The 22,085-nt window shown below is 34.5% G+C and overlaps 2 protein-coding genes across 4 annotated transcripts in view; one reads left to right on the plus strand and one right to left on the minus strand.

Moving 5' to 3' along the window:
- Positions 1–18,814, plus strand: part of Btaf1 (B-TFIID TATA-box binding protein associated factor 1) — an 89,653-nt gene extending 70,839 nt beyond the window's left edge. For all 3 annotated transcript variants that reach the window (XM_046450015.2, XM_046450016.2, XM_058581080.1), the window contains 13 exons: positions 4,823–4,975; positions 5,342–5,463; positions 5,549–5,716; positions 7,205–7,282; positions 7,421–7,550; positions 9,253–9,394; positions 9,482–9,612; positions 11,701–11,826; positions 13,650–13,802; positions 14,987–15,198; positions 16,453–16,612; positions 17,129–17,299; positions 18,543–18,814. In XM_046450015.2, coding sequence (XP_046305971.1) covers positions 4,823–4,975; positions 5,342–5,463; positions 5,549–5,716; positions 7,205–7,282; positions 7,421–7,550; positions 9,253–9,394; positions 9,482–9,612; positions 11,701–11,826; positions 13,650–13,802; positions 14,987–15,198; positions 16,453–16,612; positions 17,129–17,299; positions 18,543–18,686 — 1,890 coding nt within the window. In that variant the 3' untranslated portion in view covers positions 18,687–18,814. The remainder of the gene's footprint in view (positions 1–4,822; positions 4,976–5,341; positions 5,464–5,548; positions 5,717–7,204; positions 7,283–7,420; positions 7,551–9,252; positions 9,395–9,481; positions 9,613–11,700; positions 11,827–13,649; positions 13,803–14,986; positions 15,199–16,452; positions 16,613–17,128; positions 17,300–18,542) is intronic.
- Positions 6,826–22,085, minus strand: part of Cpeb3 (cytoplasmic polyadenylation element binding protein 3) — a 206,331-nt gene continuing 191,071 nt past the window's right edge. The window contains exon 11 of the mRNA XM_058581085.1: positions 6,826–7,064. Coding sequence (XP_058437068.1) covers positions 7,005–7,064 — 60 coding nt within the window. The 3' untranslated portion in view covers positions 6,826–7,004. The remainder of the gene's footprint in view (positions 7,065–22,085) is intronic.

Here is a 22,085-nt window from a genome sequence, read left to right on the forward strand (position 1 = left end):
AACTATTTTTTTTGAAGTTGTAGATGGACACAATACCCTTATTTAATTTATTTATTTTTATATAATGCTGAGGATCAAACCCAGTGCCTCACACATGCTAGGCAGGTGCTCTAACACTGAGCCCCAGCCCCAGCTCTATTAATGAACTCTTAACATAATATTCCACTTTTATGAAGTTAAAAAACCGGCAAAAGAAATTGGATGCACACTTATATAATAAAGATGTAAAAGAAAGAAATCATGGTAAAATTCAGTCAAGTGATTACTTCTTGGAGAAATGAAATGGAGATTCTAATTGGCAAGGAGCATAGGGGATTTTCTAAGGTGATTTTTCTTGTTTTGATAAAGAGATGTTGGTTTTATAATTTATTAAACTACTAATTTATAAAACTATTTTAAATTGTCGTATTTGTCTGCATGTAGATTTTATTATGATATTAAGAAATAACCAGTGTGGCCAGAAAAAAAAAATGTCTAGACCACTATATAAAAGACCTTAGTGTCATTTTCAGAATTTCTAAGTATGGCAATATATTATTATTGACTATAGTCACCATGCTGTAGAACTTATTCATCCCTTCTGGAACTTTGTACCCTTTAACCAACATCTTCCTATTTCTCCTTTACTTCCCTTCCTACAGAACCCCTAGCAACCACCATTCTGCTCTACTCTATTCATTTGACTTTTTTAGGTTCCACAAAGTGAGATCATGCAGTGTTTGTTTTTATGTGTCTGGCTTGTTTTGCTTAGCATAGTGTTGTTCTGGTTCATACGTGTTGTCATGAATGACAGAATTTCATTCTGTTTTTTAAGGCTGAATAGTGTTCCATCATATATCAGTTTCTTTATCTGTTCACCTGTTGATAAACACATAGGTTAATTCCAAATCATCTCAACTATTGTGAGTAAAATTGTAATGAGTAGTGAAATTTTCCATTCAATGTTCTGATTTCTTTTGATATACTCATAGAAGTGGGGTTGCTAGATGATATGGTAGTTCTGTAACAGCCATTCATTAGGTGTGAGGTGATAGCTCATAGTAGTTTTAATTTGATTTGCCTGGTGATTAATGATGTTGAGCATTTTGGCTGTTTTATACATTTTTTTTTAGAAGTATTTATTTGGGTCCTTTGTCCATTTTTTACAATATATATTTTTAAATCTATATATTTTTAGTAGATGGACACAATACCTTTATTTTATTTATTTTTATATTGTGATGAGATTAAACCCAGTGCCTCATACTTGCTAGGCAAGTGCTCTACCACTGAGTCACAACCCCAGCCCTTTTGTCCATTTTAAGTTATTTTCTTGCTGTTGAATTCCTTGTAGGTTTTGGATATCAACCCCTTATCAGATGGATAGCTCACAAATTTTTCTTTTTCTTAGGTTCACTGTTGATTTCTTCCTTTGCTGTGCTGAAGGTTTTTAGTTTGATGCATTCTCATCAGTCTCCATTTGCTTTTGTTTCTTTGGGGTTTTATCCCCCCCAAAAATCATTGTATGGATCAATGTCAAGCCAATTGCCTGTTTTCTTTGGTAGTTTTGTTTCAGGTCTTATGTCGAAGTCAGCTATGGTTTGAATGTGGTCCCCCCCTGCCCCAAGGGCTCATATATTGGAAGGTTGGCCCTAGTGTGGTGGTGATAAGAGGTAGAGACTATTGGGAGACCCTTAGGTCATTGAGGATGCCAAAGGAATTGAAGTGGTCTCATGGGTCCCTGAGTTAGTTCTCGAGAATAATTATAAGAGTGAGTTCAACCCCTGAATCCTGAATTACTCTCTGGCTTCCCATTTCAAGATGTGATCTTTCCCTCTCACATGGGCTCCCATGATTGTGGTGCCATCTGCCATGAGGCCTTAACCAGAGATGTGCAAATGCTGGTGCCATGCCCTCAAATCTCCAAAACTGTGAGCTAAATAAACCTTTTCTCAGAAGAAAGTTACTCAGCTTCAGGTAACAAAAATCAGACTAATAGAAAGTCTGGTTCATTGTGACCTGATTTTTGTATATGGTATAAAATAAGGGTCCAATTTCATTCTTCTACATTTGTACATCCAATTTTCCTAGCACCATCTATTGAAGAAACTGTTCTTCCCTCTTGTGTTCTTGGACCCATTGTCAAAGATCGGTCTATAATTTGTTTTTATGCTAGTACCATGCTGTTTTAATTACTACAGCTTTGTAGTTCTCTTTTTACTTACTTATTACTTACTTACTATTATGGTGCTAGGGATCAAATTCAGGGGCTTGCACATTCTAAGCTAGTGCTGTACTACTGAGCTATATTCTCAGCCCTCCAGTATATTTTAAATAAGGTAGTATAATCCTTCCAACTTTGTTCTTTTTGTTAAAGATTGCTTTCGCTATTTGGGTTCCATATATTTTAGGATTATTAGTTTAGAATTGTTTTTCTGTTTTTTTTTTTTGGAAAATGCCGTTGAATTTTTGAATAGATATTACATAAATCTTGGTTAAATTTAGGGCTTAAGGTTGTAGCTTAGTGGTAGGGCGCTTGCCTAGCATGTGTAAGGCAGTGGGTTCAATCCTCAACACCACATACATTAATAAAGAAAGAGAGAGAGGAGAGAGAGAGAGAGAGAGAGAGACATATGTCCGTCTACAACTAGAGAAATTTTTGTTGTTTAAATCTTGGTTAAATTTATTCCTAAAATTTGTCACTGGGGACTGAATCCAGGTACATGCTAGGCAAGTACTCTACCACTGAGTTCCATGCCCCCTTTTTAAAAATTTTTATTTTGAGGCAGGGTCTGGCTAAATTGTCCAAGATGACTTTGAACTTATAATTTTCCTGCCTCCTCCTCTCAAGTAGCCTGGATTTCAAATGTGCACCACTATGCCTGGCCTTAATGTTTGTTTTAATGTTATTATAAATGGAATTCTTGGGCTGGGGTTGTGGCTCAGTGGCAGAGCACTTGCCTCATATATGTGAGGCACTGGGTTCAATCGATCCTCAGCACCACATAAAAATAAATATACAAGGACACAGTATCTTTATTTTGTTTAACTAAAAAAAATTTAAAAAATAAAAAAATAATTTCTTGATTTTTTTTTTTTTTCTTTCATTGTTACTTTCAGGACGTCTTTACACTTTGAAAATTGAAGTCTCAGAGAGCTTTAGTTTATGATATTTTCTGTAATAGAAGTTGAAACTGGACAATTTTTAATGTTTTTGTAAATCTCTTTTATGTTTGCCCTATTGGTAGATAGTTGGAGATATGTTATTTTGGTTGAGGTATTTGAAGAAAGTTCAGTGAGTTAGGTAGTTGGAAAAGGGAGCAATCTTTTGATGGTCTTTTCAAGTAATTGTGGATATATTTTGATCTAAAAGCATACCAAAACTCAAAAAGAGATAATTTTTTAAAATATTCTGGGTAGTAAGAATCTAAAGTTCTATCAATGAATATTTCATATCTTCTCACATTAAAATCCATTAGTTTAACTTATATTCTGAATGAATCTTTTACTCATACATGTTTTATAACATATTGGTCATTTGGGAAATACTGGTCTCCCACAAGTTGACATGTTTCATCATACATTTTTAAAAAGATGTTCATTAATATCACCATTGGGAAGTATTGGGAAGCTAATTTCTCTGAAAATCTTGAATTTTATCAGTGCCAACAGGTTATTTCAGTTGTTCTTAGGTTAATTTCTGAGACAATGTCAACCAAATATTCCAGTCATATTAACCATGGCTCATCAATCCTTTCAAGTAAAGTGTTGTTCCATCTAAATAATAATAATAATAATGTATGCTAATATACATTATGTCTCCATGGGCAAAATTTGCTGACATATAAATTACTGTGTATAAATCCAAGGTTAGCAGTCATTAATCTTTAAAGATGTGACAGATTAGCTGATAATTAAATGTTGGATTCATACAAGGTGAATCTATGAACACCACAGAGTATTAAAGACTTTAGATCACTTATTAAAAAAAAAATGAAACACGAAACAAGTGGGTAGTTCAAGACACAATTTAAACAATCTCTCACAAGTGTTTTTCCTCAATATATAATACTCTGAGAAGCAGAAGTACTTTATGTGTATTTCACATTTTATCTCACAGAATGTTAAAAAGATGTATTCAAGCATTGAGGTTTGATGACATTAGTCATTTTTACTGCTTTACCAATGTCATTTTTAAGTGAATGGCATTTTTAAAAATGCTAGTGGATAGCTGTGAGGAATACAGTGACTACTAGTATATCTTGGTACATTCTTAAAACACTATCAATTTCACTCAACAAACTTTATGCAGATGTCAACACAGTAAAAAATGCAAATATTGGCTTTTTTAAAAATGAAATCATATTGGAGACCCTAAATTCTGTTCCTAACACTGAAAAAAAAAAGTCAATTCAAATTATTCTGATAATAAAAAAAAGGTCTTAGGATCCATAGGGGGTCTCTACCACAGGGATCTCTCCAGACCACATTTTGAGATCAAATACCAGAGGGTATCACAACACTAAAATTGAGAAACTCCCAGTTACAACATTTAATTTAAACTACATAACTTTTTATTTACCTTTTTATCAAGTAATTCATGGTGTGAGAAAATTAAGCCATAGCTGTGTTCTTTAAAATACCTCATATGTTTTCTTAGTAGTCTGATTCAGGCAGTTTTAATACCTACAAATTCTTTAGACTTGTTTGTCTTTAAGTCTTTAAAACTATACTGTTTATTTTTTTCTGTGTATTTCTGTTTTGGTAAGACTTATTTGATACTTTTGAGAATGAAAAATTGTGATTAAATAGTTTTAATACATTTTTTAAAAAATTATTTTAGGCAGGCATTCCAGACCCTCCAAACATGTCAGAAGAATTAATCCAGTTGAAAGCAAAAGAGCGACACTTTTTGGAACAATTGTTAGACGGGAAAAAGTTAGAAAATTATAAAATTCCAGTACCAATCAATGCTGAACTAAGAAAATATCAGCAGGTAAGTTTTATACTTATCTTGTAAATAGAAACAGTTATTTTTCCTTTCCAGTGTACCTTGAAGAATTTTTTAAATTGACCTCATAAAATCTTATGTTTAGTGTCACATACCATTTACTTAGCTTTTGCTTATATAAAGATTTTGGGGGACTGGGGTTGTGGCTTAGTGGTAGAGTGCTTGCCTAGCATATGTGAGACACTGGGTTCAATTCTCAGCATCACATACAAATAAATGAATAAAATAAAGGTCCATCAACATTTGAAAAAGTATTTTAAAAAAGATATTTGGTCTGTGCAAACATGTTTTTTGTAAGAAAAAAAATTATCATCTATTCAAATTTATAATTTTTTTCCCCTAACTTTATAGGATGGTGTAAACTGGTTAGCATTTCTTAATAAATATAAACTGCATGGAATTCTGTGTGATGACATGGGTTTAGGAAAAACTTTACAGTCCATCTGCATTCTAGCAGGAGATCATTGTCACAGGTAATTTTAAATTTTAGTTTAAGACTTGTAGATTCTAAGAAATATAAACAAGCTGGTAAGTTTGTTGTTTTTTGCTTTTGTAAAGGGCCCAGGAATATGCAAGGTCAAAATTGGCAGAATGTATGCCACTTCCTTCCTTGGTTGTTTGTCCACCAACATTAACAGGTCATTGGGTGGATGAAGTAGGTAAATTTTGCTCCAGAGAATATCTCAATCCGTTGCACTATACTGGACCTCCCACGGAACGAATAAGGTAAGTTTCCCAACAAAAATATTTTAATCTTTTATGTAGTTTGAAAGAGTAAAACGTATTTTAAAATAAATTCTAGTTAGCTCTTTTAGTGATAAGATGGAAAAATACTCATTAAAGAAAGGTGGGTATACTCTGGGAAGATATCATCATTGAATCTTATCAAAGCCATTGTACAATCAGCTGGTATTAGAGTGGAGAAGTTGTCTGGGAACCAAGTTCATTCTGTATGCTCCTTGAGAAGCCTTGTTACCATAGTACCTTCTTGCTGCTTCTGTTGTATTTTCATTCTTTACCTTCTTCTATAAGAGTTCCCCTTTCCCTTGTTCCTTCCTCTTCCTTCCCTCTCCTCAAATATGCTTTTGATTCACAGTGATTGCTCTAACCACTCCACTGCCGTTACAACATTAGAGTTCTTGTTGCTTTACCCCCTTGCTGTTAACTAGTACACCTCTTTATGCTCCTAGCTACAAATTTTGAAGAATGGAAGTTCATTTATTTCATTTTTTCTTTTAAAGCTTGGCTAGTCAAAGGTTGCTGATTAAACCATTGCTTTGGCTGCTCTTCTGTATTAACAGCTTTTCTGGTTTAGAGATAAAGACTTTAAGGCATAAGGCCTGGGTCCAAGGTCATTCAGTTAATAAGGTGGGTAGAGTGAGGATTTGTACTCAGGCATTTCAGAAACTTGCACTTTTGAGCAATTCACTCTTAGTTAGAATTCATTGGCAAGTGCCTCTTGATTAGAATTCATTGGCAAGTAATATGAATTCAATTCAAACTAGCTTAAGTGAAAAGGTAAATTCATTCACTATCTTGAATTTTAGGGATGGAATCTTTCTTCAGGCACATCTAGATTACTCTCATTTGCTCTTCCTCCCAATTTATTATATGATCTCTAGTGGACTTCAGTCTATGGTGGACAAGGTGACCATGGGCAGAACTAGTTAGCTCTTTTGGTGACATTGTCCCAGTTTGGCACCTATAATAAACAGATCTTCCCCCTTCCATCAGCAATATCAATACTACACATGATTGACTGGCCTTTTTTGGATTATATCTCAAAACCAGCCTCTGTGGCCAGAATTTAAAATATTGTGAATTGCTCAAGCTGGTTCTGATGCATCATCTTTTTATTGATTGAGGGAATATGTGATGATAACCCTCTGTATGCCACCCCCACCCACAGGACAACCTGGAATGATAAAGAAATGGTGCTCCCAGAGAATAGATGTTGGCAAATCAAGTTTAAAATGCCCACCACATTTTGAATCAGTCTTCGTCTCTTTTTTCATCAAATAGAGTAACAGGACCACATCATAAGGAGAGTTAGTCTTTCAAGTAGCAGGTTCATCTGTAGAGAGTAAGTGAAAGGGCTTAATAAGAATACTGAAGCAGGTTGAAGTACTTTATATCATGGTAGCTGTAGTTTCACCATTAAATTTGAACTTAAAACTTTGAAGATTTCCTAATTTTTTTCTTTTTTAAATAAAGGTTACAGCATCAAGTAAAAAGGCATAATCTGATAGTGGCTTCATATGATGTTGTGAGGAATGACATAGATTTTTTTAGGTAAGAATGAATTTTTTTTTTTTTTTTAGAGAAACTTAGTATCAAATTTGAAGAAACTTTGTATTTTCCTGCTTCTGAGATTCTCCTTATAGTTACTTATAGTAAAAGACCTAAAATTTTCTGTTTATTCTCCTTTAGAAATATTAAATTTAACTACTGTATTCTTGATGAAGGCCATGTCATCAAAAATGGAAAAACAAAGTTGTCAAAAGCAGTAAAACAACTGACTGCTAATTATAGAATTATTCTTTCTGGAACCCCAATCCAGGTAATTATTTACTGTTCTTCCTATTTTCTTTTTTAAAAACCATTTGACAAATGGAGAGTAGGCTTGGCAATTGTCAGTGAATTAATAGAAGGACCTGTTTAGTTTAATAATTTTCTAATAATTATGTTGTTTTTATAATGATTCAGTTGGAATATAGCAGTATCTGAACAAACCAGTCTTTAAAAGTCATTTTTAAAATATAATTTTAGGCTATGTAAATACGAGTCTTATGTCCAGAGTATGAAAGAAGTCAGTCAGACTTTACTCCAAACTGATGATTCTCCTTCTGTAGTATAACACTGCAATCTGGTTTAATATTGAAAAACTAGAACCAATTGAATCATCATATAATGAATGTATGAATACCTGATATAAGGAGGCAGTTGAAGGGGAACAACTGTATAAGTTTATCTTGAAAAAGGAAAGGGATGGATATGCAGGTATCTTTGTATACTTTTTGAAAGATTCTGTTGTTGGACTTGGTTGCAAATATATTCACATCTAGCCTGGATAACCAACTCTAGTAGGAAAATCCCCTTGATTATTTTCTAGTCAGTAGGAGAGTGAACACCAAGTGACCCCTGAGATTCCTCTCAACTCTAAAAATTGGTAGTTCTTTATTACTTTGCTTAAATTATTTTTGATGATTATTATAAGGGTAAGTCTTTAGAAATTTATCAATAGTTTTTTTTTTTTTTTTTTTTTAGAGTACAAGTAAAAGGGAAAAGAAGACTCTTTAGGCTTGAATTATCAGAATTTGTTTTGCTTCAATTTAAAGTCATATAAAAATATCACAGTGGGGCTGGTGATGTGGCTCAGTGGTAAAGTGCATGCCTTGGCATGCATGAGGCCCTAGGTTCAAATCCCCAAGCACATAGACTCCAAAAAAAAAAAAAAAAAAAATTCACCGTAGCTTTAAATAGATAATTGCTTTTTTACTTGGTTCAGACATCAAAAGAAGTTGTTGGGGTTTTGTCTAGTTAAAGGCCCTCTTTCTTTTCCCTTCTCCATTTGAACAGTTTTACTCTGCTGTCAGCTGGGTTTCTGCATTGTAGAGCCTGAGTGGGATTAGAAGGGTGAGCATATGGGAGAACAGAATAGCATAGTGACCTGAGAAAGATATGGTGACCCAGAAGCCCTTTCTGGAAGGGGGAATTAAGGGAATGGGCACCATAGGATCCACATATATTGGGAAAAACATCCAAAATGGTAAAGTGCTGATTCCCACCCAACAACCCAGTGATTTGGCAGGAACTTATTAGGCCTTTGCCCCACAACCCATAAATTCTGGGTGGACTTGACCTTAGAATTAAACTCTTATAGGTTTTCTTTGTTGAAGACATGGTATTTGTGGCCAAGTTCCTTAAATCTTGCTGTTAATTTGGGTATCAAAGATAAACTAATAGAATCAGAAACTTTCTGCTCCTCTATTTACTGCTTCATAGATGCTAGCAGTATGGTATAAACACCATGGACCTAGTCTCATTCTGATGGAGGAGACTAGATTTCCCTCAAATAGGATGGAATATTTTCTCCAAGGATACTATTCTGAAAATAGACCTACACCATACACCTAAGAATGTGGTGATTATCTCCCATTTGTGTCGTCATAATGGGCTTCCAATAACGTTCGTTCTATTTCTTAAGTATAAGGAAATGATCCCAGTACAAAAAATAATTGGTATTCCTTTTTTATATTAAGAACAATGTTTTGGAGCTGTGGTCGTTGTTCGATTTCCTCATGCCAGGATTTTTGGGTACTGAACGCCAATTTGCTGCTCGATACGGGAAACCTATATTAGCAAGTAGAGATGCTCGAAGTTCCAGTCGAGAACAAGAAGCAGGTATGAAAGAAATCTAATTATAGAGCCTATGTTAGTGAATGTAGTTCATTCCCAACTTTTAAAAACTCATTTTCTTATTATTAACAGGTGTTCTTGCGATGGATGCACTGCACCGCCAAGTCCTGCCGTTTCTTTTGAGAAGAATGAAAGAAGATGTTTTGCAGGATCTTCCACCTAAAATTATTCAAGATTATTATTGTACTCTTAGTCCTCTCCAGGTTAGGAATCTGGTGATTGTAGTTGTTAGTGCTATCTTTATTAGCAGAATGTCTTATATAAACTATAAAATAGTTTATACAATATAGCTTTGACTTTCCTAGCTTTTAGGAATATTTTGTGTCAAACAGATATAAATAAGGCCTAACTGAATCTGTTTAATTATGTGAATATGGGTTTAGATATGTGCACTTAGAATTCAGCATTAGATCAAAATCCAGTATCATAGTTGCATTCTTAAATGTCTAGTTAATTGGAAAGATTGCAAAGTTAAATTGATGAAGAAATACAGTAGTCCCTTCTTATCCATGGAGGATACATTCATTCTAAGATCACCTATGGATACCTGAAACCTCAAATAGTACTGAAACCTATGTATACCATGTTTTATTCTTATTATAGATCTAAGCAACCTCAGCATGATTTCTTTTTCTTTCTTCATAAGAGCTTTCACCTTTTTCATTCAAAGATATGGCTTCTTTTTGGCATTTTCAATTTGCCAGCATTGCTCTTCTAGTGCTCTGGGGCCATTATTAAGTTAAATAAGTTTTATTGGAACACAGACTCTGTGATGCCATGGCATTTGATCTGATAATGGAGACATAACTAAGTGAGTCATGGGCAGGTAGTGTTTATGCTCAACAACAGGGTAATTCACATTCCTACCAGGACACATTGGGATGGTACAAGGTTTCATCACACTACTTAGAATAGCACATGTTTTAAAACATATGAATTGTTTATTTCTGGAATTTTCCCATTTAATATTTTCAGACATGGATAATTGAAAAAACAGCAAAACCATGGGTTTTGGGTGGCTACTATAAACCAATGTTTATTAGGGTCAAAAAAATCTGGTTATGAATATGGTATGTCATCCTCCGAATAGCATTATGGTTATTGTTAATTCCCATTTTGCAAGCAAGGAAAGCAAATTACCTGTAATCATAGAGCCAAAGTACATCAGGGCTGAGTTTCAAACTTTGATCAGTGGAACTTCATCCTCTTTGAAGTGTTAAACATTTCCCATAAATTGGCCAAATTAAATTTGTTTTCTGCATGGTTCTGATTTTTTTCAGAAGACTTTATTATGAACCTTTTCTTATACTTTTTTAAGGATGTAAATGGGAACTGTTACTTGACTTAGTAAAATATAGCTTCTAAGTCAGAATTTTTTGTTTGATGTATACTTGAGTATTTGATATACATTCAATCTGATCAGTATTAGGAGTTGATTTAGTATTGTCAAATGAATGGAAGCTACATGCACACATCAGAAATTTACTCCCTACCCTTACCCCCCAATGTATTAGCTAGTATTGATAAATTTGACTTGGATTTAGTGGGCAAGGTACTAGTCTGAAAGCTAATAGATCTCTGATTCTTTTGTACCTCATCTCTCTGGTCTTCCATTCCTTCATTTCCAAAACTTGGGCTAATTATAGTTGTGCAGTTTTTAAAAAGATGCCCTTTCAAAGAAATCTCTCTTATGATATACTGGTGGTGATGCTATAACATAGGTATATAACACATTTGGAAGAAGAGAGCTCCAGAGGGAAGTGACATTTTGATTTTGTTTAGCATTCACAGGTTTTCATTCTCTGATTTCTGTTCTTTAGCCCTCTAGATTTTATTCCCCTTTATATTATTTTAGTATGTACAATGCAGGATCCCAGACCCCAAAGGTAATGCTTTAAACTTGATAGGAGTTCCCTTTCTAGGCTAGTGGTAACATTCTTTTAGATTTTTGTCTCTTGAAATCATTTATAGGGTCTCACTCACATAACTTCATTTAAGGCAGACTTTTTCCATTTGGTTGGAAGGGTTCAGGTTCTCTTTTATTAGTGTTTATTTTTCTGAACAGTAGGAAAACTGAAATAGGACTATTTGACTAGTATTTTTAATACTTTTGCAACCAAACTTCATGTGCTATACTTATTTTTTCCAAATGTAAATTTAAAAGAATTTACCAAGATGCAGTAGATAATCTATAATATCAGTAGTGAATTGTAGATAATAATTTTTTTTTTTTTTTAACTTAATGATGCCTGATTATATACTTCACTGTTTTCATGGGGGCAATTTTACAGGTTCAGCTCTATGAAGATTTCGCCAAGTCTCGTGCCAAGTGTGATGTTGATGAAACAGTTTCTTCAGCTGCACTTTCTGAAGAAACTGAAAAACCAAAGCTTAAAGCTACAGGCCATGTATTCCAGGTATAGATTATAGTCTACTTTTTTTTTTTTTTTTTAATGTTAAAGAATGTTTTCTAATGGTGCAATTTTTATATGGAACACTGAAATATGAGTTGATTTCAATCTTTTTCAGTATTGCATATGAATCAAAATAGGTCAAAGTACCTGTTTAACATTAATTAGAAAATATTAAATATACAAAATGCAGTATATGTTTGTATATTGCATACAAAGAAGGGTTTTAGACTCAAGAATCTTTTCCACCAGGTTCCATGGCACAAGCCTGTAATCCCAGCAGCTGGGAAGGCTAAGGCAGGAGGATCATGACTTTAAAGCCAGTATCAGCAGATTAGCGAAGTGCTAAACAACTTAGAGCCTGTCTCTAAATAATGTACAAAAAAGGGCTGGGGATGTAGCTCGGTGGTTAAGTTCCCCTGAGTTTATTCCCCGGTACCAAAAAGAAAAAAATCTTTCCCATTCTAAAACTACTACATGGCAGTAACTTTTCTATGCTCTAGAATTAAGTAAAGCAATAGACAGTGGGCTGGAAGTGTACATCAGTGGTAAAGTGCTTGCCTAGCACTTAGTATGTATGAGCACCTGGATTTGATTCCTAGCCACTTGGGGGAAAAAAAAACAGTGAAGAAAATAGACTCTCCCTTGTAGAGATGGCAAAATACATATTATTTAAGAGAAAATTTAAAAATAAGGCAGAGAGTGGAATTATAGACAGGAGTTTAGGGTAGGTTGTGGTTTTTAATTAGAGGGGTTAGGGACTTCCTCACTGAGAAAGTGACATTCAGGGAAAATTAAAGCATGCAGATAGGTCGAGGGGAGGTGATTCTAGGCAGAAGATACAGAAGTCCTGAGACAGAACATGTCTTGTGTGCTTGACAGGTTAGTAAATGAAAAGAAAGTGGCAAGTGTCAACTTTTTCTTTTCCTCTTGAAATATTCCACCATAGAAAATTAATTGTGGTAGCATTTTTTTTTTTTAATTTTTAGATGTTGATGGACCTTTATTTTGTTCATTTATTTGTATATGGTGCTGAGAATCGAACCCAGTGCCTCACATGCTAGGCAAGCTCTCTGCTACTGAGACACAACCCCAGCCCCTGTGGTACCATTTTTTTTTTTTAAACAGAGGAGAGGGAAGAGGTGGTTGTGAAGACTTAAAATGCCTCTTCCACACAATTTTTATCATAGTGCTCAGTGATGTTGAGCCTTGTCAGTAGAGCTTACTAATACAAAACTGTGTGCCAAAGGTGAGACTGAAATCATAAACCAAGTGAAAGGCAGAAGAAAAAGAATGTGGTTGAATTAGAAAAGAAACCCTATGGTATTAGTTTCTCAGTCACCTGCCTTCACCTCCCTCCCCCCCCCCCCCCCCACACACACACACACACATCTACTGAATTAGAATGCTACCTAGTTAGTCTAGGGAGAGGCTGCAGATTTGTAAGATCCTCAAGAAAATTTATACCCACAAAAGTTTGAGAAATCCTTCTTTAGGAAATGAATATTGGTTCTAGAAACATCTGTATACATTATCAGGCACTTTGAGTGGGAAAGGGTTTTAAAAGAGCTGATGAATAAGACATTCTCTTTGCCATAAGAAGCTCATTGTTTAGTTGGGGAGGCAGATATAAACAATACAGTGTTTTCAAGTTACAAATTACATTCTGTGTGAGGACCACAAATGAGACATTTGAACTGATTCTTGAATAATGAGTAGGAGTTTTCTAAGAAAAAAGGTAATATAGACAAGACGGTATAACTTAAGATACAGAAATAAACTTTTGTGGTATGTGAAATGGACTATGTATATTTTTTCCCTCTTTAAAGGCATTACAATACTTACGTAAACTGTGCAACCATCCAGCTTTAGTTTTAACATCCCAACATCCAGAGTTCAAGAGCACTACTGAAAAACTGGCAATTCAGAATTCTTCTCTTCATGATATTCAACATGCGCCTAAACTTTCAGCTTTGAAACAAGTATGTATGTCTTTTAATGGTAAAATATATTCCTGATATTTAATGCTAGGTATAAATTTGCTTTTCCAAAATACATAAATAAATGCATAGATGTACATTTAGCCCTTTTAAAAAATTGTATGCTTTTAGTGTGCAGTTCTGTGGCATTAATTACATTCAAAGGTGGTGGTGATGATTGTATGACACTATTTCCAAAAACTTTCCATCACCCAAAAACTCTGCCCATCGTTTTCCCTTTTTCTAGCACCATGCAATCTTCAAACCATTTTGTCCCATCATCCCAGATGTGGGAAACCTATCAGAATTTTAAATTGAGGGCCAAGGATGTAACTCAGTGGTAGAGTGCTTAACTAGCATGCATGAGGCCCTGGGTTGATCCCCAGAACTTGAGGGGAAGGGCGAGGGGAGCAACAAATATATCACTTATAGTCACTTTGAAATGTTTTTAGAATTCTTATCTTTTGAGAAAAGTAATTGGTATATGATTAGAACATTTGAAAATATTTTTTTCATATATATATAAGGTTATAAAGCTCTAAATTATGATTTCCAACTTATTTTAATGCACCTGTGTCAATTTAATTGAAATATTTACAGAATTGACACTTCGATTATTTCTGCCTTTTGGCTATTATGAAAAATATTATAGTGAACATTGCCTTATAACTATCTTGTATGCACTGCAAGTAACAGTATTCACTGAATGACTTAGGGTATAGGAAATAAAAAGATCTGTGGCAGTATGTTTCCTGCTGTTAAAGGGGGACTCTTATCAGGAATCCAGGTGATCTAGCTAGATGCTTTTGGTTCTCTCCAATGTAGTTGCTTCATTGTGTATTCTTCACACTTTTTTCTTTCGTGATCTTTTATGAATCATTTTGCCTGGGTCATCTGCTTTGTCATTACTTCCAGTAAACACTTATTGAGGCTCCAATGAGCCTCAAAGAACTAAGGAGAAGGCCCTGTTAGATGTGACCTCCTGAAGAGGTGACCAAGGAACTCTGAAGTCTGAGCACTTAAAAAGTAGTTCCCAAGGCTAAAGGGTGACAGATTATAGCCCAGAGAACTAATCTCTTTCCAGATTACAGGTTCATTTACCCTTTGCTTGCCATAGAGAAAAGTACTTGTGACAGTGAGAATTATTATCTACTTTAATTGAATACCTAATAATTTCTTTTTCCAAGTTGCTGTTGGACTGTGGTTTGGGAAATAGCAGTACTTCAGAGAGTGGCACAGAGTCTGTTGTGGCCCAGCACAGGATACTGATCTTCTGTCAGCTTAAAAGTATGCTTGATATAGTAGAACATGATCTGCTGAAACCTCACCTGCCCTCTGTCACTTATTTGAGATTAGATGGCAGCATACCTCCTGGTCAGAGGCATTCCATCGTTTCCCGGTAAGTGGCTCCCAAAACTCTGTTATTATAAATCACGGTATAGTAAATGCATTATTACATATTTAGAAGTTTGCCTTGTAAGGTATTTTCATTGGCTAAATGTCTGTGAATGTTTTTCCAGTTATATAATTGAACACAAATAAATCCTTTTTAAATACAAAAATATAGAAATACAGCAGTTCAATAAATGAAAAAGTATATTAATAAAGCACTCTGAAAAGCATGTAAGAAATTTAAGAAAACTACTTTCTCCTTTACATTTTTGGGAATTTAGGTGGGAGGAAGCAAAAAAGTGACTTAGCTAAATTATCTGTTCTGATTCCTCTTGAAAGTTGGCCTATCCAGGAAGCAGAATTGGTGTGGTCTGCTTCAAACATCTCAGTGATTGCCTTTTTTAAAATGCAGATTCCTAGGTTCTGTCCCAAGCCTGCTGACTTTGGGCATTTTTAACAAGTCTAAAAGATTGTTAGGCACAATACAGTTAGAGATCCACGAGGGAGTTTTGGAGGCAGACAGACCCAGGTTTGACTCCTGATTATACTATTTAGTGTTCCCAGTCCCTCTAAAATAGGAATAATGGCAATACCCTTATAGATCTATATTGTATTAATAATGTTAATAAAGTTGAAAGCTCATTGCTTGCTCATAATAAGAATGTAATGGTGGCTTGGTAATTGTTATTTTTAAATTTAGTGATATTAGATTCCTGGAAACTACTAGATGTCCTTTATCAATATCTTCTAGAACTAGTAAAATAGTAACAACCTCCCAAAGTCTTATCTTCTACCCTCCCTGAATGATATAATCTATTCCCCACACTTCTGTTCCAGGTTTTATCTTAATTATATTTAGTGTTGTATTTTTACAACTTAGTCTTTATCTTTTATAAAATATAATTTAGTTGGCCTTATTATATCTGTTTATGAAATTTCTGACAGTATAGAATGGACTAAAGATGTTATGTATATTAAAAGAGGATATTTTCAGGGCTGGAGTTGTAGCTCAGTAGCAGAGTGCTTGCCTTGCAAATGTGAGGCATTGGGTTCGAGCCTCAGCATCACCCAAAAATATTGTGTCCATCTATAACTAAACAATTTTAAAAAGAGGATATTTTCATCTCAGGTCATAGAAATATCCATGTGTTTTTAAAGCATTGTTTTCATTTGTGCTCTTTAATTCTTATTAAACCGTTTCTGTGATAAGAGCCTTAGTAAGAAAGGTACTAATTTTATTTTTTGATATCTGTACTTTTAGGTTTAACAATGATCCATCCATAGATGTTCTCTTACTTACGACTCATGTTGGTGGCCTGGGGCTTAACTTGACGGGCGCTGACACAGTGGTATTTGTGGAGCATGACTGGAATCCCATGCGAGATCTACAAGCTATGGACCGGGCCCATCGCATTGGGCAGGTAAAAGTTAGCTTTCACATAAACATGTGTTACCTGGTACCCTGAGGAAAATACCCCACCACTACCACCCCTGCCACCTCCCCACCAAAAAAAAAAAAAAAAAAGGGAAAGACTTGATTCAGGTTCAGGCTCTTACTCTGATGTTAACAAGTTGTAGTCTTTGATAGTCGCTAAACTTGTCTGTAGTATCATTTCCTTATGTATTAAATGAGGTGCTTGGGGCTAAGAAAACCTGGGTCACTGTCCCTCCCTAATATTCTATGGTTTTTGCATACATTGAACTCATGCAGCCAGACCAAAAAAATCCAGTTTTAATTAGCATAATAGAAAGTACTTAGTACATGTACATATATGAATGTGTAGCAATAAACCCCATCATTATGGACAACTATAATGCCCCAATAAAACAATAATGGGAAGAAAAAAACAGAAGTGCTTAAGATTAGTCCCCTGACTTGGTAAACCGTAGAATTTATCAACGTGTGCTACAGTTGCTTAATTGTTTTTCTCATTCAGAAACGTGTGGTTAATGTTTACCGATTAATAACCAGAGGAACATTGGAAGAGAAAATAATGGGTTTGCAGAAATTCAAGATGAACATAGCTAATACCGTTATTAGCCAAGAGAATTCTAGTTTGCAGAGTATGGGAACTGATCAACTTCTTGATCTTTTTACTCTTGATAAGGTAGGAAACTTACACAATTTGTTTTGTGTTTAATGTATTCACAGGCTTCCTGGTTGTGAGGATAAAGATATAGATCTATCTATATCTATATCTATATATGCAGTTAGGATACCTAAAGTAGATTCTCAATAAATAGTAGTCATTATTTTTATAGTAGATGATAGAATCAATACATCAGATAATAGTCCACAATCAAAAAGGTGCACCAGCTGGAAATACTAGTCTCAGGATACAAAACTGATAGTATTGAATTTAAAAACCTTCAGAGCCGGGCATAGTAGTGCATGCTTGTAATCCCAGTGGCTCGGGAGGCTGAGATAGGAGGATCTAAAAAAGCCAGCCTCAGCAACAGCGAGGCGCTAAGCAACTCAGTGAGACCTTGCTCTAAATACAAAATAGGGCTGGAGATGTGGCTCGGTGGTCAAGTGCCCCTGAGTACAATCCCCAGTATCAATAAACAAAAACAAAAAAACCTTCACAGGTTCAGAAAATCAGCTGCATACTCAATATAATTTGTGGTTAGAAATGATCTTTTATAAAGATGAAATTAAACTATAATAGCAGAATTATAGCATCCAAGCCTGAGAATATTCTGTATGTTAAACCACATGTGCAGTAGTGTCTCATTCTGGGTGCTACATTTTAGTGGTAACAAATTAGTCCCTGATGGTCATAATGGAGGAAAGCTCTTGAGTCATATCCTAGGAGTAAAGTTGAAAGAATGAGGGATATTTAACCTCAAGATACATGTATACCTATCTTCAAATAGTTCTTACTCTGTTTAAAAAAATTATTCACAAAGTGGAACTAGCCTCGGATATTCCAGGGAAATGAGCTATTGCCATAAAGGTCACTTTGGAGACAATTGGAAGAATTTACAAATGGACTATATATTAGAACATTTAATCTAGCACTGTTAAAACTCCTTCATCTAATTTTGTTATATTGGAGAATATCCTTGTTTCAGGAATATATGTGGATTCCTATCTAAAGATAAAGGGCAAGGAAAAAACTGGTGTTTAACTATGGATCTGACTAATACAGATAAGGGGCTGGGATCGGGAGGATGACAAAATAAACAAAATTACTATAAAATTCTTGATAATGCTGTTTCAAAATTTCTTCCTAAGTACAAACTAAAAAATGATAAAATTACTAGACCTGTGGGAAAATTGGATGGGCTATCTTTTGAAGTCATGTCTGAATAATGTTTCATTTTATGTTTCTGCCAATTTTTCTTAAGGATGGCAAAGCAGAAAAGGCTGATACCTCAACTTCTGGAAAAGCAAGTATGAAATCAATTCTTGAAAACCTGAGTGATCTTTGGGATCAAGAGCAGTATGATTCAGAATACAGCCTTGAAAATTTTATGCATTCTCTTAAATAACTATCAAATATTGTAAATGCAATTGCTGCTAGTTCAGTTACATTTCTGCTGATATTCAGCAAAATTTCTAAGTTTATGGTGAACTTTTAACTCAACGTGTAAATAAATCTGAAGAATATCCAGCATAATGCTGGCTCTTGTTTCACTGGGGGGAACAAGTTATTCTCAAAATATTTGCACTGTATTAAATTTAAATGTTAATGTGAAACCATTTAAATTTTACATGCTGAATAGCTGCAGAGCAGAGGAACCAAACCAGGTTTACATGTGCTACTGGGAGGTGTTCTTACAAGGCACAAGCCTCCTCTTTCTACACAGTTGCTTTGTACAGGATGATATCCATGAGTACTTTCGTGTTCATGTACATTTTCCCTTTTACATAGAACTTGTTTTTATAACTGATTAAAGAATAGGGCTTTTTTGTACAAAAGCCTCAGTGAGCCATAATTATAAGAATATAAAAATAACGACTATAATATTAGTCAATCTTGGAACATGAAAATGTTAGACAATGAATTGAACCAGGCCCTTGGTGAAAACCTTTATATATTTAATGTGGATGCATAGTGTTTTTCAAGTCTTTAACATCATTTTGTCAACTTTTAAAATATAATAACTATTCTAAATACAGGTACTGGTATATTTAAGGCTACCATAACATCCTATTAAGAGGGTGTGTTTTGTTTTTTTAATTTATCTAATGGCTAGGGTATAGCCAGATTCAAAGAACATATGTACTCAATAGGTTTCAATCATATATATTATATATATATATATATATATATATATATAATATATATTTTGTAACTATGAACATATACAGTTTTCCAAAAGTAGATTTTACACTGTTTAAAATTCCAAAACCTATGGTGAAAAGACTGTTTATTATAGTAATGCATGACAGAAGCAGCAAAGGGAGAGATACTTTCTTTATATACACAAACATACTCATATCTATATGCATAAATGTATCTATTCTGCACCCAAAAGGTGCATGGTTTTGGCACTAAAATCATGTAGTTATACTGGGCAGCAATAATTGGGCATGAAGCCGATTGTGTTATAAGAGTGAGCTCAATGGTGAGGGTGGGTATATGTATATAGATATGCATGTATGTATATAATTATTTTATAAATTCCACACATAAATTAATACATGCCTCTGTGTATACACATGTATGGGATATATTTGTGTGTGTGTATTTATATATATATATATATATATATATATATATACAGGTAATAAACATCCCCAAGGTTTGTGGCTGGCCATACATATAGGCATCAGTTTAAAAACCATCAGACCTCAGCTGTACAATAACAAGTGTTTTGTTTAAAATTATTAAAAGTTATACTGTTCTGCAGCACTTAGACATGGACATCTGTCACATTTCAGTAGTTTTGGCAACCATACTGTAACATTAAACCTAGCATTCCAGAAGAGAATAAATATAAGATTGAAATTGTAAAATATATGCAATTGTGTGTTATTTGTAGGAAATGATCATAAAAATAATTCAGATCCACAGATTTATTTTATTTGTGGGGGGGATACTGGGGATTGAATTCAGGGGCACTCAACCACTGAGCCACACCCCCAGCCCTATTTAATATTTTATTTAGAGACAGGGTCTCACTGAGTTGCTGAGCACTTCACCATTGCTGAGGCTGGCCTTGAAATCGTGCCTCCTGTATTAGCCTCCTAAGCTTCTGGGATTACAGGCGTGCACCACCACACTAGGCAGTCAAGATCCACAGATTTTTTTGAAAAGCTCGACACTATCTTCATTATTTGGGGATTCATATTCAAAATTAGAAGACCAAAAAGAAACTTGTGACTGTATGTCAAATATCCTGTGTACTTGAGTTAAAACTTTGTTAATGATTTATTAGCTATTTCCATAAACCAGCTATTTAACATAGAAAATATCAATTGCTATGATCTAAGAATATATGCAAGGAGCAATATCATTAAAGAGATAGTATAAGGGACATAAGAATTCAAACAGAGTTAGTTTCCCCTGATTTAAAAGGTCAGATAGAACTAGAAGTCAGATATTTAGGTAGTTTAAAATTTTAAAGGTTTTTTTAAAATCTGAAAATATGTATGTGTAATTAGTAAAATGTTTCTAGAAGGATAGACAAGAAAATGACAATAGTCACTATCTCTTGAGTGGGAAATAGCATAACCTTTTTTTTTCTCCCCTCTTTTTGGTACTGGGTATTGAACCCAGGGGTGCTCTACCACTTATCTACATTCCCAGACCCTTTTTATTTTGAGACAGGGTGTCACTAAGTTGCTAAGGCTAGCCTCAAACTGCTAATCTTCCTGCCTCCCAAGTGGCTGGGAGTATAAGTGTGCACCACTGTGCCAGGCCTAGTATAACTTTTAACATTTTAAAAATCTTTTGAGTTGTGAAATATTGCATTACACATTTTATTTTTAAAACTAAAACTACTTTGTAAGAACTAAATATTTTTAAATGTCCCAGTCACGGTAGTACATCTTAAGAATAATGGAGGCTAGAGGTGGAGGTAGCTCAGTGACAGCACTTGGCAAGCAAGGAGGAAGCCCTGGGTTTGGTCCCTAGCAGTAGGGGGTAGGGCAGGGCTGGGATAACAACAGAGATTCCAGGAAGTTTGAATTGAGTAATGAATGATATTTGCTGTCACTTTTGTGGCTGTGATGAGATAGTTATGACTTTTAAATTGTGTGGATGTGGGAAATAAAGCAAGTTTGATGGAATGTTGGTGCTATTTTAAGTTAGGTAATGGGTTCATAGATATTCATTATACTGTTTCCACTTTTTTTTTTGTATGTTATAGAAAACTTCAAACAGTTAAAATAATTATAAATTCAGAGGTTCTTATCACTAATGTTTCCTGTAGGAAAATCTTAAAAATTTGGATTTGGGATAAAATTTGTTTCTCATGTATATTTACACATTCATACAGTACATACACTTTTTATACAAACATTTCTCAAAGAAATCTTAGTCTTTCAACAGAGCTTATCATAATGGTAACAAAGATGAAACTCTTTGATGTTGGGGCTGAACTGCTGTAGCCTTAATCCTTCTGGATGGCTTAAATAAGCTTATCCAAAAATAAATAATCCGGGGAATTTTCCAGGGAAGCTATTTGAGAATATAACCATTTAAAAGACAGAAGTAGAACTACAGAACACAGAAGTTACAGAAAAGTAACAAGCATTCCATCATACATCTGTTCCAAATATTTATTCTGAATACAGTCTTCTACCTTCTATGGACCTCCTCAGTTTCCCAGAATATATGCAGGTTAGTGGAATCTTAAGTGAATCATGTTATCAAATAACACAGAACTTGGGCTGGGAGGTAGTTCAGTTGGCAGAGTGCTGTCCTCACATGCACAAAGTTC

The sequence above is a fragment of the Marmota monax genome, unplaced genomic scaffold (assembly GCF_021218885.2).
Source record: "Marmota monax isolate L192 unplaced genomic scaffold, Marmota_monax_Labrador192_F-V1.1 WCK01_AAM20220418_F8-fsc00004, whole genome shotgun sequence".
In the NCBI taxonomy this organism is placed as follows: Eukaryota; Metazoa; Chordata; class Mammalia; order Rodentia; family Sciuridae; genus Marmota; species Marmota monax.